Source organism: Grampus griseus, assembly GCF_964374135.1.
Source record: "Grampus griseus genome assembly, chromosome: 14".
NCBI classification, from domain to species: domain Eukaryota; kingdom Metazoa; phylum Chordata; class Mammalia; order Artiodactyla; family Delphinidae; genus Grampus; species Grampus griseus.
Window position 1 is genome coordinate 62,728,223 of NC_139008.1, and position 13,432 is coordinate 62,741,654.

The following is a 13,432-nucleotide window of genomic DNA, read 5'->3' on the forward strand; positions in this document are numbered from 1 at the left end:
AAATAAATATTGAAAAGAAAAAAAAAGAGATGGACTAACATGGCAGGCCTTTCTCAATTAGATCATGTATACATGAATTTGGTCATGGACAGGGATGCCTACAGGAGCCAGGCAGGCAGTATAAATGAGCAGAGCATGCTGGGTGTGAGACAGTAGGGAGTGTGGGCTGGGGAGGATTGGGTGGCCAGGCCCATTAGAGGGGCAGCCGTCACTCAGTTCCCATTGCTGCCACTTGGGGCCTGGGCTGTCAGATATTCCCATTATTCCAGAGAAGCAGAAAATCTGGTTTTTCTGTTTCAATGTGAAATTGCTGGTTTTCTTTTTCTTTTCTTTTTTGAGAAATCTTAAACATTCAGAGAAAAATATAGGAAACAGAATTGATAATTATTAACATTTTCTCTTATTTGCTTCAAGTCTCATTCCCTGTTTCTTTGTTTAGGAGAAATGATAAAATATTACAGATAAAATTGAAAAATTCGTCACATTTCTTGTCCCATTCTTAACATTTCACCCTGCCCAACTTGGACAGCCACTATCATAAATTGTTGTATATCCTTCTACCCATTTGGGGGAATACTTACGTATACGTTAATGCAAATCCATGAGCACCATATTGTTTTCTAAGTTTTTAGTCATAATCATCACTCTGCAGCTTGCTTTTCCACTCAACCTATTTATTTATCCATGTAAATATATATAACTCTAATTCAGGGTTGGCACACTTTTTTTGTGAAAGATCAGGTGGTAAATATTTTATGTTCTGTGGGCCATACTGTCTGCTGCAGCTACTCAGCTGTGCTATTTTTTTTTTTTTCTTTTTTTGCGGTACGCGGGCCTCTCACTGTTGTGGCCTCTCCCGTTGCGGAGCACAGGCTCCGGACGCGCACGCTTAGCGGCCATGGCTCACGGGCCCAGCCGCTCCAGGGCATGTGGGATCTTCCCGGACCAGGGCACGAACCCGTGTCCCCTGCATCAGCAGGTGGACTCTCAACCACTGCGCCACCAGGGAAGCCCTCAGCTGTGCTATTTTATAGCTAAAGCAGCCATAGATGATATGTAAACAAAGGGGTATGGTTGTGTTCCAATAAAACTTTATTTACTAAAACAGGCTATGGACTGGATTTGGCCTGTGGGCTGTCATTTGCTGACCCCTGCTCTAATTTATTACTTTGAACTGCTGAATAGTATACTATCTGTAATGTGAGTATACCATATTTTATTTTTCAGTTCCTCTGTAAATGGATGGTTGTTTCCAGTTTTCTATTATTTTAACAGTGCTGCAGGAAGCACCCTTGTCTGTGTTTCCTTGTGCACAGGTGCAAAGGTTTTTCACCAGGACATACACAAATATAGACGTGGAATTGCTGGGGTTTTGTTTTTTGTTTTTAACAACACCGCTCTCTTTTTTTAAATTTATTTATGGCTGCATTGCATCTTCGTTGCTGCATGCGGGCTTTCTCTAGTTGGGGCAGAGGGGGCAGGTAGAATGTGATCAGTCTGTGACCTCTGTTCTAGAATCTCTATAGGAAGCCAGTAGTTACTAAGCATCCAGTCTGCACCTGGTTCTAGAATTTGAGGTGGACTCCATGACAGCTAGCAAGGGTGAGAGAGCGTGAATCCAATCATGTAAGTTTCTTTTTTTAATAAAATTATTTATTTATTTTTGGCTGTGTTGGGTCTTTGTTGCTGCACGCAGGCCTTCTCCAGTTGCAGCAAGTGGGGGCTACTCTTCACTGCAGTGCGTGGGCTTGTTGTTGCGGTGGCCTCTCCCGTTGTGGAGTAGGGGCTCTAGGTGCGTGGGCTCAGTAGTGTGGCTCGCAGGCTCTAGGTGTGTGGGCTCAGTAGTTGTGGCGCACGGGCTTAGTTGCTCCGTGGCATGTTGCTTCCCGGACCAGGGCTCAAACCTGTGTCCACTGCATTGGCAGGTGGATTCTTAACCACTGCGCCACCAGGGAAGTCCTCAAAGATTCTGGAAGAGAGTGGCTGCCATGAGAAATGTGCAACTGATTTCCTCAGCGGACAAAAGAGATGAAGTTAGGGGAAGACTCAATTTTTCTCGTGTAGTAGCCATTCAAATAGTGGTTGTTAACATCGAGATGACAAGTTCTAGCAGAAAAAGTATTCAGGACAAAAATGCTGAACTGCTGACCTGTGGTTCCTTCTTTCCTGGCAATGTTGTGAGTTCCTTTAAAGATTTATCACTGTAATTAGACTGACCAGAAGAAGGAGAAGGAAGGTAATAAAGTAAAGAAAGAGAATCAGGGCATCCTTCCAAGAAAACCTTCTCCTTTGAGGAGGACCCACAGCGAGATTTTAAGCCCTGGTGGCAGGAAATTAAATTAGTCCATCTTCCTGAAATAATATGTCAGTAGTACATGACTAGCTCAGCCGAGCTCTGTGAGTTCAGAAAAGAAATGGTGTTCTGTGTTCCAAATCAAGGAGATTTAATTAAGGGGACTCAGGCTTTGGGAATTACTTCTTTTTAAAAGATTTTTAAGATTATTGTAGGTCATTGTCATTCCTTTGTTTTTATTGTTTTGGAGAGCTTAAAAATATATGCAGCTGTAACAGAAGCATCTGAACATCAAGATCTGCAAGAAAACCTGCCGCAGGCTTTTTTTATTAAACAGGCTTGGGGCCACAGTGTTTTGATAGGTAAAAGCTGGACAGCTCGGCCTCTTCCCGGGTATGTAATGTAAAAGAATTGATCCTCTCCAGTGACCCGTTCCCCACCCACCCCTTTCTGTTTTTTAATGCATTAAATTAGGGCTCACTAGTAATCTCTGGAATGACCCTTTGACAAGGGTTTCGGATGAAACTGTATTAGTTAATTTTAATCCAGCTTTATATTAGTTCACAAAGCACTTCCACCTTTGTAAGTGGCTTTTAGTCTCACAAGCATCCAAAACGAAGAATTACCCCTGTTTTACAGGTTTTACAGAAAATGGGTGACGAGAGGGTAAGAGGTCTTCTGGTTCTGCATTCTAGACAACATTATTCTATTAATATAACAACTAGAAGAAGTATGAAAAGTAACTTTTCATGTTTCCATGCGCTTAGCAGCAGAACAATGTTTTTATGAAAGACCAACGGAGGAATATATTGACTCTGTATTTATTAACTTGCAGCATATATACCTAGAGCGGCCCAGCCCTGCTTCACATTTTCCCACCTTTTGTTGGCAAAGAATAGGTCATTCTCACAACTAAAAAGGATCCTGTTATTACTGTTCAAGTAGCTACTAAAATCACAAATGTGTATATCCTGTGATCCAGCAATTGCGCTTCTAGAAATTTATCCTTACAGATAGATTTTCCCACACATGAAAGGATGTGGTCCTAGGTTTTTCACAGTAACATATCAGAAACAGCTTAAGTGCTAGGGTAGGGGTTAAATAAATAATGGTGCTTCCATACAGAGGGATAGTTTGCTGCTGTCATAAAGAATAAGGCAGCTCTGCATTTACTGAGGGGAACAAACTCCAAGATAGGTTGTCTAATGAAAAAAAGCAAGATGCAGGACACTGCATATTACTGTGTATAACATACTACACTTGTGTAAAAAGGGAGAGGGTAAGTATGTATTAATACATATTTGCTTGTTATGCATAAACTAGTTCAGGAGGATAAAAATCTAATAACACTCACCTTGTAAGCAGGGAACTGGGTGGCTGGAGAACAGGTAAAGGAGAGAGACCTGTCACCAAAGGGCCTTTTGAGTCAAGAACCATGTGAATTACCTGTTGTTTAAAAACTCTTGCACTGGGGTTTTCGGGAGTTTAAGGTCCTCATACATACCGCTTTGCTCTGATCTGCTTGCTCCGTACCCCTTCCCAAAGGACCCATTTAATCATACTTGCTTCTGCTGCCTGAGTTTTTCAGCACCAAATGAAGTTCTGTTTTTGGTTTTATTTAAAAATTTCTTAACATCTATTTTCGTATTTGCATTCAAATTGTATTAAATTTATTGATTGGATAAGTGCTTTCTTTGTAATGTATTATCCCACATCCTTGTTTATTTGAATACATTTTGCACAAGCCATAGTTGATGATTTTAGAATGGAAAAGTATTATCAGTACAAGATAGGAAATTCAAACAGTACAAACAATTGTATTGTGAAAAGTCATTTTCCTCTCTCTAGACCTCTGAGTGTCATCGGGGGCCCATAGTTCCCCTGCTGAGTCTGCCACTGTTACCACTTTTACATGTATACTTACATTGTAGCATGCATATGTAAACTGTACTATACACACTGTCTGGGCCCATAGTTCCCCTGCTGAGTCTGCCACTGTTACCACTTTTACATGTATATTTACATTGTAGCATGCATATGTAAACTGTACTATACACGTTGTTCCTCATCTGCGTTTTTCACTTAACAACATATCTTCTTTTAGGATTGCGTTTAGGTTAGCACATTCTCTTTAGTAACTGCCCAGGATTCCAGGATTTGTATATATTAAATATATTAAATTTATTTAATCAGTCCCCTCTTGATGGGAATTGGGGTTGCCTGAAATCTGTTGCTACCACAGATGATGCCACAACACAGATATCCTTCTATCTGTAGGATAAATTCTTAGAAATACAGCTGCTAGATCAAAAGGGACGTGCATTTTGAATTTAGATAGATAGTTCCGAATGGCTCTGTGCAGAGGCTGTAGTAGTTCCACAGCACGTAAGATTACCCAGGCTTTTATAAAGTTTCCAGCTGCCTCAGCCTGTAGTATAAGATAAACTATCAGTTGAAGGGAGGACAAGCTAGTTAACACTATAGGTGGACTAGTGCTTTTATTTTTCCCACTGCAGCTGGTTAAGATCCCATGAGGAAATATCCAATGTAGTGGAGTTATTAAGTGCAGCTGTCGGAAGGTTGGCAAGATGGAGGGGACCTGGGTGTGTCATGTGCTTTTCAGCAGCCCCCAGTGACAGCTGTACTGTCCTTGCTTACTCTGTTTTGTTTTTCCTATAGGACCCTAGCATTGTGAGACTCATTTTGGATTCATAGCCCTTAAGATCGACCCGGTCAGAGCTCATCATGTCAAAGTTGAAAAGCTCAGAGTCAGTCCGGGTGGTGGTTCGCTGTCGGCCCATGAATGGCAAGGAAAAGGCTGCTTCGTACGACAAGGTGGTGGATGTGGACGTGAAGCTGGGGCAGGTGTCGGTGAAGAACCCCAAGGGAGTGGCCCATGAAATGCCCAAGACCTTCACCTTTGATGCCGTCTACGACTGGAACGCCAAGCAGTTTGAACTCTACGACGAGACGTTCCGACCACTGGTGGACTCCGTCCTGCAGGGTTTCAATGGGACGATTTTTGCTTATGGACAGACTGGGACTGGGAAAACCTACACGATGGAAGGAGTCCGGGGTGACCCTGAAAAAAGAGGGGTCATCCCTAACTCTTTTGATCACATCTTCACCCATATCTCTCGATCCCAGAATCAACAGTACCTGGTCAGGGCCTCTTACTTAGAGATCTACCAGGAGGAGATCCGAGATCTCCTCTCAAAGGATCAGACCAAAAGGCTCGAGCTCAAGGAGAGGCCGGACACTGGAGTGTACGTGAAAGACCTGTCTTCCTTTGTCACCAAGAGTGTGAAGGAAATAGAGCACGTGATGAATGTGGGGAACCAGAACCGTTCTGTCGGTGCTACCAACATGAACGAGCACAGTTCCCGTTCGCATGCAATTTTTGTCATCACCATCGAGTGCAGTGAGGTGGGCCTCGATGGCGAAAACCATATCCGGGTAGGGAAATTGAACCTTGTAGATCTTGCTGGCAGCGAACGGCAGGCCAAGACCGGTGCACAAGGGGAGAGATTGAAGGAAGCTACCAAGATCAACCTGTCCCTTTCAGCCTTGGGTAACGTCATCTCTGCCCTGGTGGACGGCAAAAGCACTCACATTCCATATCGGGACTCAAAGCTTACCAGGCTCCTCCAAGATTCTCTCGGTGGCAATGCTAAAACTGTGATGGTGGCCAACGTGGGGCCTGCCTCGTACAACGTAGAAGAGACTCTAACCACTCTGAGATACGCCAACCGTGCCAAGAACATTAAGAACAAGCCAAGGGTCAATGAGGACCCTAAGGATGCCCTCCTTCGAGAATTCCAGGAAGAGATTGCTCGGCTCAAGGCCCAGCTGGAAAAACGGTCCATTGGCAGAAGGAAGAGGCGAGAGAAGCGGAGGGAAGGTGGGGGCGGGGGTGGGGGTGGGGAAGAGGAGGAGGAGGAGGGAGAAGAGGGTGAGGACGAAGGGGATGATAAGGATGATTACTGGCGGGAACAGCAAGAAAAACTGGAGATCGAGAAGCGGGCCATTGTAGAGGACCACAGCTTGGTTGCAGAGGAGAAGATGAGGCTGCTGAAGGAGAAGGAGAAAAAGATGGAGGATCTGCGGCGGGAAAAGGATGCTGCCGAGATGCTGGGCGCCAAAATCAAGGTACTGTACCCTGCCTTAGGCGTGGTCTTTTTTCTTTCAAACCTTCTTGTTTTATCAAAAAAAATGATATGAAGGATGGTGTCTCTTTAGGGTTTGTGATACCCAGTGTCCGAGGAACATTTGTTGAATTGAATTGGATGAAGAAAAACAATTTTTCTTTGACAGCAATAAGACTAACACCCATGTACCCCCTCCCCCGCCCCGGCCCAGTATGAGAAGCAGAACAGCATCCGTAGCTTTACAAGCTCTTTGTGTCCCCGCCCGCTCAGAGGTAACTGTTATCTTGGTTTTGGTGTTTATTCTTTCCTTGCTTGTCTTTATAGTTTTCCCAAATGTGTATATATATCTCTACATAAAAGATAGTTTTAGTTTCACATACTTTTTATCTTTTATATAAATGGAATCCCACTACTGTGCTCTACTTTTATTTGCTAAATGTTATGTTAATGAGAGTTATCCATATTGATGCCTGAAGCTGTGATTCATTCCTTATAGTTGTTCTGAGAATTCCGTGGTATTCCATTCTCCTGATAGTGTGGGTTGTTTCTGTTTCTTTTTTCTTTTTTTTTTTTTTTGCCCTGAATTCCTTGTACTTGGCTCCAGGAGAACATGTGTGCGTGCGAGTTTCTTGCCTGACACCAGCAGGTCCTAGGGTGTGTGTAGCTTCAACTTCGCTAGACAGTGACATGTCACTTTCTAACGTGGCCCTGTGAATTGAAGCTTCTACCAGAAGGGTATGAGTCCTGGTTGTTCCTCATCCTTACCAACACTTGTGATTAGCAGACTTGACTTTTTGTATATCCGGTAGATATACACTGGTATCTCCTTGTGGTTTTCATATGCTGTGTCTCTGATTAAGCAAGATACAGAACAGTTCCGTCACCACCCCCCGCCCAGAGGCTCCCTTGCCGTCAACCACTGTGTGGCAGTGGCTGAATTGTATTCTAGAGCGTGGAGGCGCCCCTTGTGAGTGTCCTTGAGTGTTCTTTCTGTCCACACTGTACAATTCCATCAGGTGCCTGGACTCTGGGCTGCCACAGGGCTTTAATGGCAGAAGAGAGTGCAGAGCTAGCTCTGGAAATCTGAGGATGACCGCTGCCTGACCACAACCCAGAATTCCTTTGAAGTTCTATCTTATGGAATTTGTGCAAACTTCATTTCTACTCTAAAATGTATCTATGTTTATTAATTTAAAAATCACAAGTGATCTCTTTCTTGCTTCCCCTTCCCCGACCATATGAAGCTGTACTTTATCTGTGGCATCAAAGTAGCCCTTTCACAGAGCTGGGTCCTATTTTACTTCAGAGGCAGGGGTCCTTTCCAAGACTTTCAAGACCTGGTGTGAAAATGGAGTCACATACAACACAATTAGGAGGTAACTGTGTTCCAGGGAGGGGCTTACTATGGGATTCCATTATGTTACTTCACCCCTCCTCACTCCTGCACTTGTGTAACTGGGTGTACCCATGTTTGATTTCCATGATGTTTTTTTTTTTTTTGCGGTACGCGGGCCTCTCACTGCTGTGGCCCCTCCCGCTGTGGAGCACAGGCTGCGGACGCGCAGGCCCAGCGGCCATGGCCCACGGGCCCAGCTGCCCCACGGCATGCAGGATCCTCCAGGACTGGGGCACAAACCTGCGTCCCCTGCATCGGCAGGCGGACTCCCAACCACTGCGCCACCAGGGAAGCCCCTCCGTGCTGGTTTTTAAGATCACATCTGTTATTCAAGCCCAGGAACCACCTAGACCCTCTAAACAACTTGGGATATTTGGGCAGCTCTCAGAAGCCTAGTGTGGCAAGACTCAGCATCACCTCAAGGTCACTGTACCTCTTATAAGTTTTATTTATGGGAGAATGACATTACATCTGTCTTTCTCCATCCCTGGATGCTGTAAGATCACAGGACAAAAGAATTTTAGAGGCGGAAGGGTGTGTGTGGTGAGGGGAGGGTTAGTAATCAGTCCAGCCCCTTTGTTTTGAGAGAAGAGGAAAATTTCAAGCGCTCCCTGAAACATGGCGGCAGGGGTATAAGTTTCTTAAAAGCAAGGTTGTAGGGTTTTTGGATTCCATGCTTTTCAGGTGCAAATCCTTCCCCTGGCTTCAGCCACCATCTAAATGCTGAAGCCTTGCAGTCTGTATAGCCAGCCCAGAGCTGTCTCCTAATATCCCAGCCCGATGGCCTCTGCCTACTGGACATTTCCACGGAGATGCCCGCGGCCACCCAGAGCCCGCTCCTGCCTGCCTTTTCTCAGTCTAGCCAGACTCTGAAGGGTTATCATTGCTAGCTGCTGCCCCTCTCCCGTAAGCCTCTGAATGCTGCCTCTCTCGGACCCATCCACTTTGCTCTCCCCAACCACTACTGCCCTAGCCCAGGCCTGGACCTTTAAAACTGCCTCCTGTCTGCTCTCCTTCCACCCAGCCTGTCCTTTTCCAGTTATTCTTCCTGTCGCAGGGGACTTTTGTTTCTAAAACACAAGTGTGATTTTGTACCCTAACGCTCAAAGGACACGTCAGTGGTTCCTGCGGGTCTCAGGGTCAAGCTTAGTCTCCCTTAACAGGGCTTGGAGGTTTTTGAATTGACCCCTGATTGCTTTGCCAACTTCATGTATCACCACTCCCTACCCTACCCTCTGAAAAAAATTTTTTTTTCTTAGCTAATTCCTTGAGACAGGAAGCTTTCCCTGACTCCCTCCAAAAGCCAGAATTCTCTCCCTCCAGTGTGCCTCTCCCCTTATTACTCGGTCTTTTCCTCCTGATGGGATCCGACTCCATAGGGTAAGAGGCCGCTTGCTTGTCTGTGGCCCTCAGTGGACTCTCAGCTTTGTGATTGGTATTTACAGCTGCATCCTCAGTACGTAGCACATAGGAGGTGCTTCATAGGTTCTTAGTGGGGTCAAATACTTGGTACAAACAAACCCAAACAGTGTTTTTTAAAAAGAAAGCTGCAATTCATGTATGTCTGGGGAAGCTGTATCTTCAGTGTTTCCAAGATAAAGCCCCCAGTGAAGCGGCCTCAGCCCCACCCGTGATGGGAAGGGTACAGCTGAGCACACTATACTTTCCCCCAGAGTTCATCCCCTTGGGCTCAGTCCTGAGCTCTTTAGCTTTCATGGGCTTCCCTGTGAGGAGCTGTGTTCTGAGGGAGGCCACTCATCAGATGGGTTCTACTTTTTCCTCACAAAGGCCATGGAGAGTAAGCTGCTTGTTGGAGGAAAAAATATAGTAGATCATACAAACGAACAGCAGAAAATCCTGGAGCAGAAACGGCAGGAGATTGCAGAGCAGGTAACTTTTCATGCCTTTTTGGAGAGAATGGGGTGGGGTGAGGTTGTGTTAATGCGACAGAGCGAATATCTCTTGTATTAGACTCTTCAAAGGGAACGGAACTGAAGTGTGTCAGCCCCTTCCTGGCGGGAGACCCTGATTTGCAGCCCCCAGCCCCATATTCTTGTATAGACCTTGTCTCTAGGCACACTGATCAATTTTGTGATTTTGTGATGTTGCTCAGAAACGTCGAGAAAGAGAAATCCAGCAACAGATGGAAAGCCGCGACGAGGAGACCTTGGAACTGAAAGAGACGTACAGCTCATTGCAGCAAGAGGTGGACATCAAGACCAAGAAGCTCAAAAAGGTATGAAAGGAACGAGGCCAGGCAGAGGTGCCTTGAGGCTTGGGGCAGAGGGAGAACTCTGTTGTCTAGAGGGCTGCCCCTCTCACCTGCCTCTTCTGTCGGTTCCAGCTCTTCTCCAAGCTTCAGGCAGTGAAGGCAGAGATCCATGACCTCCAAGAAGAGCACATCAAGGAGCGGCAGGAGCTGGAACAGACACAAAATGAGCTCACCCGGGAGCTGAAACTCAAGTAAGGTCTGGGCCTTCCAGGGCTCCCCTAGCACTTGCTGGGTTTGCTGTGTGTTCAGTCAGAAACACACCCCTGAGGACAGGGCCCTACTTCTCTCCACCCCATCTCCTGCCACCTTGTCTATCTTCTGTTTATTCCAAACAAAGTTATTTTCTGTCTCTGGGTCCCATCTGTTAACTGAGATGATCTCCAAGTTCCTTTCCACTCTACCTTCCTGCCTTTAAAGAAGGCTTCTATCTATTGATAAAAGGGAATCTTTTCTTAACTAGAATTTTCTGAGTGGTATAATGAACAGCCAAATACCCATCACCCAGATTCCATGATAAACAATCTTTTGTCTTCTATCTTTCATAAAAATATTTTAAAGCAAATCTTACCTCATGTTATCTCGTTCCTATATACCTACATACATGACCACAGTGCTTTTCTTTAAAAAAGCTTTATTGAGATATAATTCACATACCATACAATTCACCTGTTTAAAGTATACAAGTCATTTGTTTTTCTGGCCGTGCCATGTGGCTCGCAGTATCTCAGTTTCCTGACTAGGGATTGAACCTGGGCCCCGGCACTGAAAGCCCGAAATCCTACCCACTGAGCCACCAGGGAACTCCCCTACAAGTCATTAAAAAAAAATACATTTACAGGGTTGTAAAGTCATCACCACAATCTAATTTTAGAATATCTGTGTGTGCCCCCCGCCCCCACCCAAAGAAACCCTGTACCAATTATCAGTCACTCCTCATTACCGCGTTCCCCAGCCTAATAACTACTGGTCTACTTTCTGTCTCCATAAATTTGCCTATTCTCGACCTTTCATATAAATGGAATTATACAATATGTGGTCTTTTGTGACTGGTTTCTTTCAATTAACATGCTCTCAGGGGTCATCCATGTTGTAGCATGTTAGCACTTCATTCTTTTTAATGGCTGAACAATATGGTACTGTATGGATATTCCACATTTCTTCCATTCATTAGTTGATGGACATTTGGGTTGTCCCTACCTTTCAGTTATAATGAATAATGCGGCTGTGAACATGTGTGTACAAGTTTTATTGTGGACTTAGGTTTGCAATTCTCTTAGGTTATCCAAGAGTCTTACAGTTTTAGGTCTTACCTTTAGGTCTGCGATCCATTTTGAGTTAATTTCTTGTAAAGTCTGAGGTATGGTTCCAAATGCATTCTTTTGTATGTGGCTGTCCAGTTGTTCCAGCACCATTTGTTGCAAAGGCTCTTCTTTCATTGTCTTTGCACCCTTGTTGAAAATCAGTTGACCATAAATGTAAGGGTTTATTTCTGAATTCTCAGTATTGTTCGATTGAGCTGTATGTCTGTCCTTACGCCAGTACCACACTGTCTTGATTACTGTAACTTTGCAGTAAGTTTTGAAATGAGGAAATGTGAGTCTTCCAACTTTGTTGTTCTTTTTCAAGATTCTTTGTGGCTATTCAGGGTCCCTTACATTTCCATATAAACTTTAAGATGGGCTTTTCAATTTCTGCAAAAAAAAAAAAGCCAGCTGGGGTTTTGATAGGGACTGTGTTGACTGTATAGATCAATTTGGAGAGTATTGTCATCTTAACAGTATTAAGTATTCTGATCCATGAACATGGGATGTCTTTACATTTATGTAAATCTTCGTTAATTTCTGTCAAGAATGTTTATAGTTTTCAGTGCAGTCTTCACACCTCTTTTGTTAGATTTATACCTAAGTATTTTATTTTTATGATGCTATTGTATATGGAATTGTTTTCTTAATTTTATTTTCAGAATGTTTATTGCTAGTGTAGTGTAGAAGAAATAAAATAGATTTTTGCGTACGTAATGATATCTTTCCACCTAACAAAATTAACATTGTTTCTCTTGTACCCTGTCCCTATTCAGATTTTCTTGGTTTATTAATACTAAGATCTACATAAGAACCACATATTGCATTTGGTTATTATGTCTCTTAAGCTTATTTTAATCTGGAGCAATCCTTTTTCCTGTTAAAAACTTTTTTTCATAGTTGACTTGATGAAAAGGCTAGGGCAGATAGCCTGTAGAAACATCCCACGCTCTGGATTTGTCAGTCTGCTTCTTCACAGTGCCGTTTAACTTGTGGCTCTATCTCCCTTACTTCTCTGTAACTGGAAGTGAGCGCTCAACCTTGGATGTGCACCAAAATCACCTGAGGAGTTTTCAAAAATAGTGATGCTTGGGTCCCTGCTAAGAGATTCTAATTTCATTGGTCTAGGGCAGTGGTCCTTAAACTTTCAGCAGGCACCAGATCATCCGAAGGGCTTGTTAAATGCAGATTGCTGGGCCCCACACCCAGAGAATCTGATTCAGTATGTCTGGGGTGGGGCCTGAGCATTTGCATTCACAAGTACCAGCTGTTGCTCCTGCTGGTTTGGTAAACACACTTTGAGAACCGTTGATCTCTCATGAGGTTCGGCTAAAATATTGTAACTGCTGTTGATGTGCAGCCTGCCTTGAGAACCACTGAGCTAATGGTTTCAGCCAGCAATGATCTTTGTTTGGCTGCATTATTTCATTAGGGGTTTTGCAAAATGATGTTTTTTTGATATCGGTCCTTCCACCACATTTGCTCGAAGTTTTCTTTAAAGAGGAACTTTCCAGGCGACTTCCCTGGTGGTTCAGTGGTTAAGACTACACGTTTCCACTCCAGAGGACACAGATTCAATCCCTGGTCGGGGCACTAAGATCCTACATGCCACGAGGCGTGGTCAAAAAAAAAAAAAGAGGAACTTTTCGAAGAGATTCTTTTAATGTTTAAGTTTTAAATTTGGAAAGGAGCCCTTAATATTAAATGTATGTGTCAGTCCTCTTTCTAGGCATGTACACCTAGAAAAAAGGTCAGAACAAAATATGCCAAAATAATAAGAGTATCTCTGGGTGGTGAAATTATGTGTAATTGTATTTCTTACATTTTCTAATGTATAAATAGGACCTTTAAAGTCAGAAAGAAAAAAATATATATATATGTTACAAAAAATAGTTTCTTAAATATCAAATAAAGAGAAAATTTCTTCTCTCCAAAATATTTTCTTCTTTAAGGAAGCCATTTTCATTGCTATGTCTCTTATTAATATCTTTTTTAAAAATTATTATTATATATATTTTTGGC

The 13,432-nt window shown here is 43.6% G+C and overlaps 1 protein-coding gene across 1 annotated transcript in view; it reads left to right on the forward strand.

The window, feature by feature from the left end:
* Positions 1 to 13,432, forward strand: part of KIF3B (kinesin family member 3B) — a 36,004-nt gene that overhangs the window by 15,877 nt on the left and 6,695 nt on the right. The window contains exons 2-5 of the mRNA XM_082671077.1: positions 4,973 to 6,442; positions 9,626 to 9,727; positions 9,951 to 10,073; positions 10,182 to 10,300. Of these exons, the coding sequence (XP_082527203.1) occupies positions 5,039 to 6,442; positions 9,626 to 9,727; positions 9,951 to 10,073; positions 10,182 to 10,300 (1,748 nt within the window). The 5' untranslated portion in view covers positions 4,973 to 5,038. The remainder of the gene's footprint in view (positions 1 to 4,972; positions 6,443 to 9,625; positions 9,728 to 9,950; positions 10,074 to 10,181; positions 10,301 to 13,432) is intronic.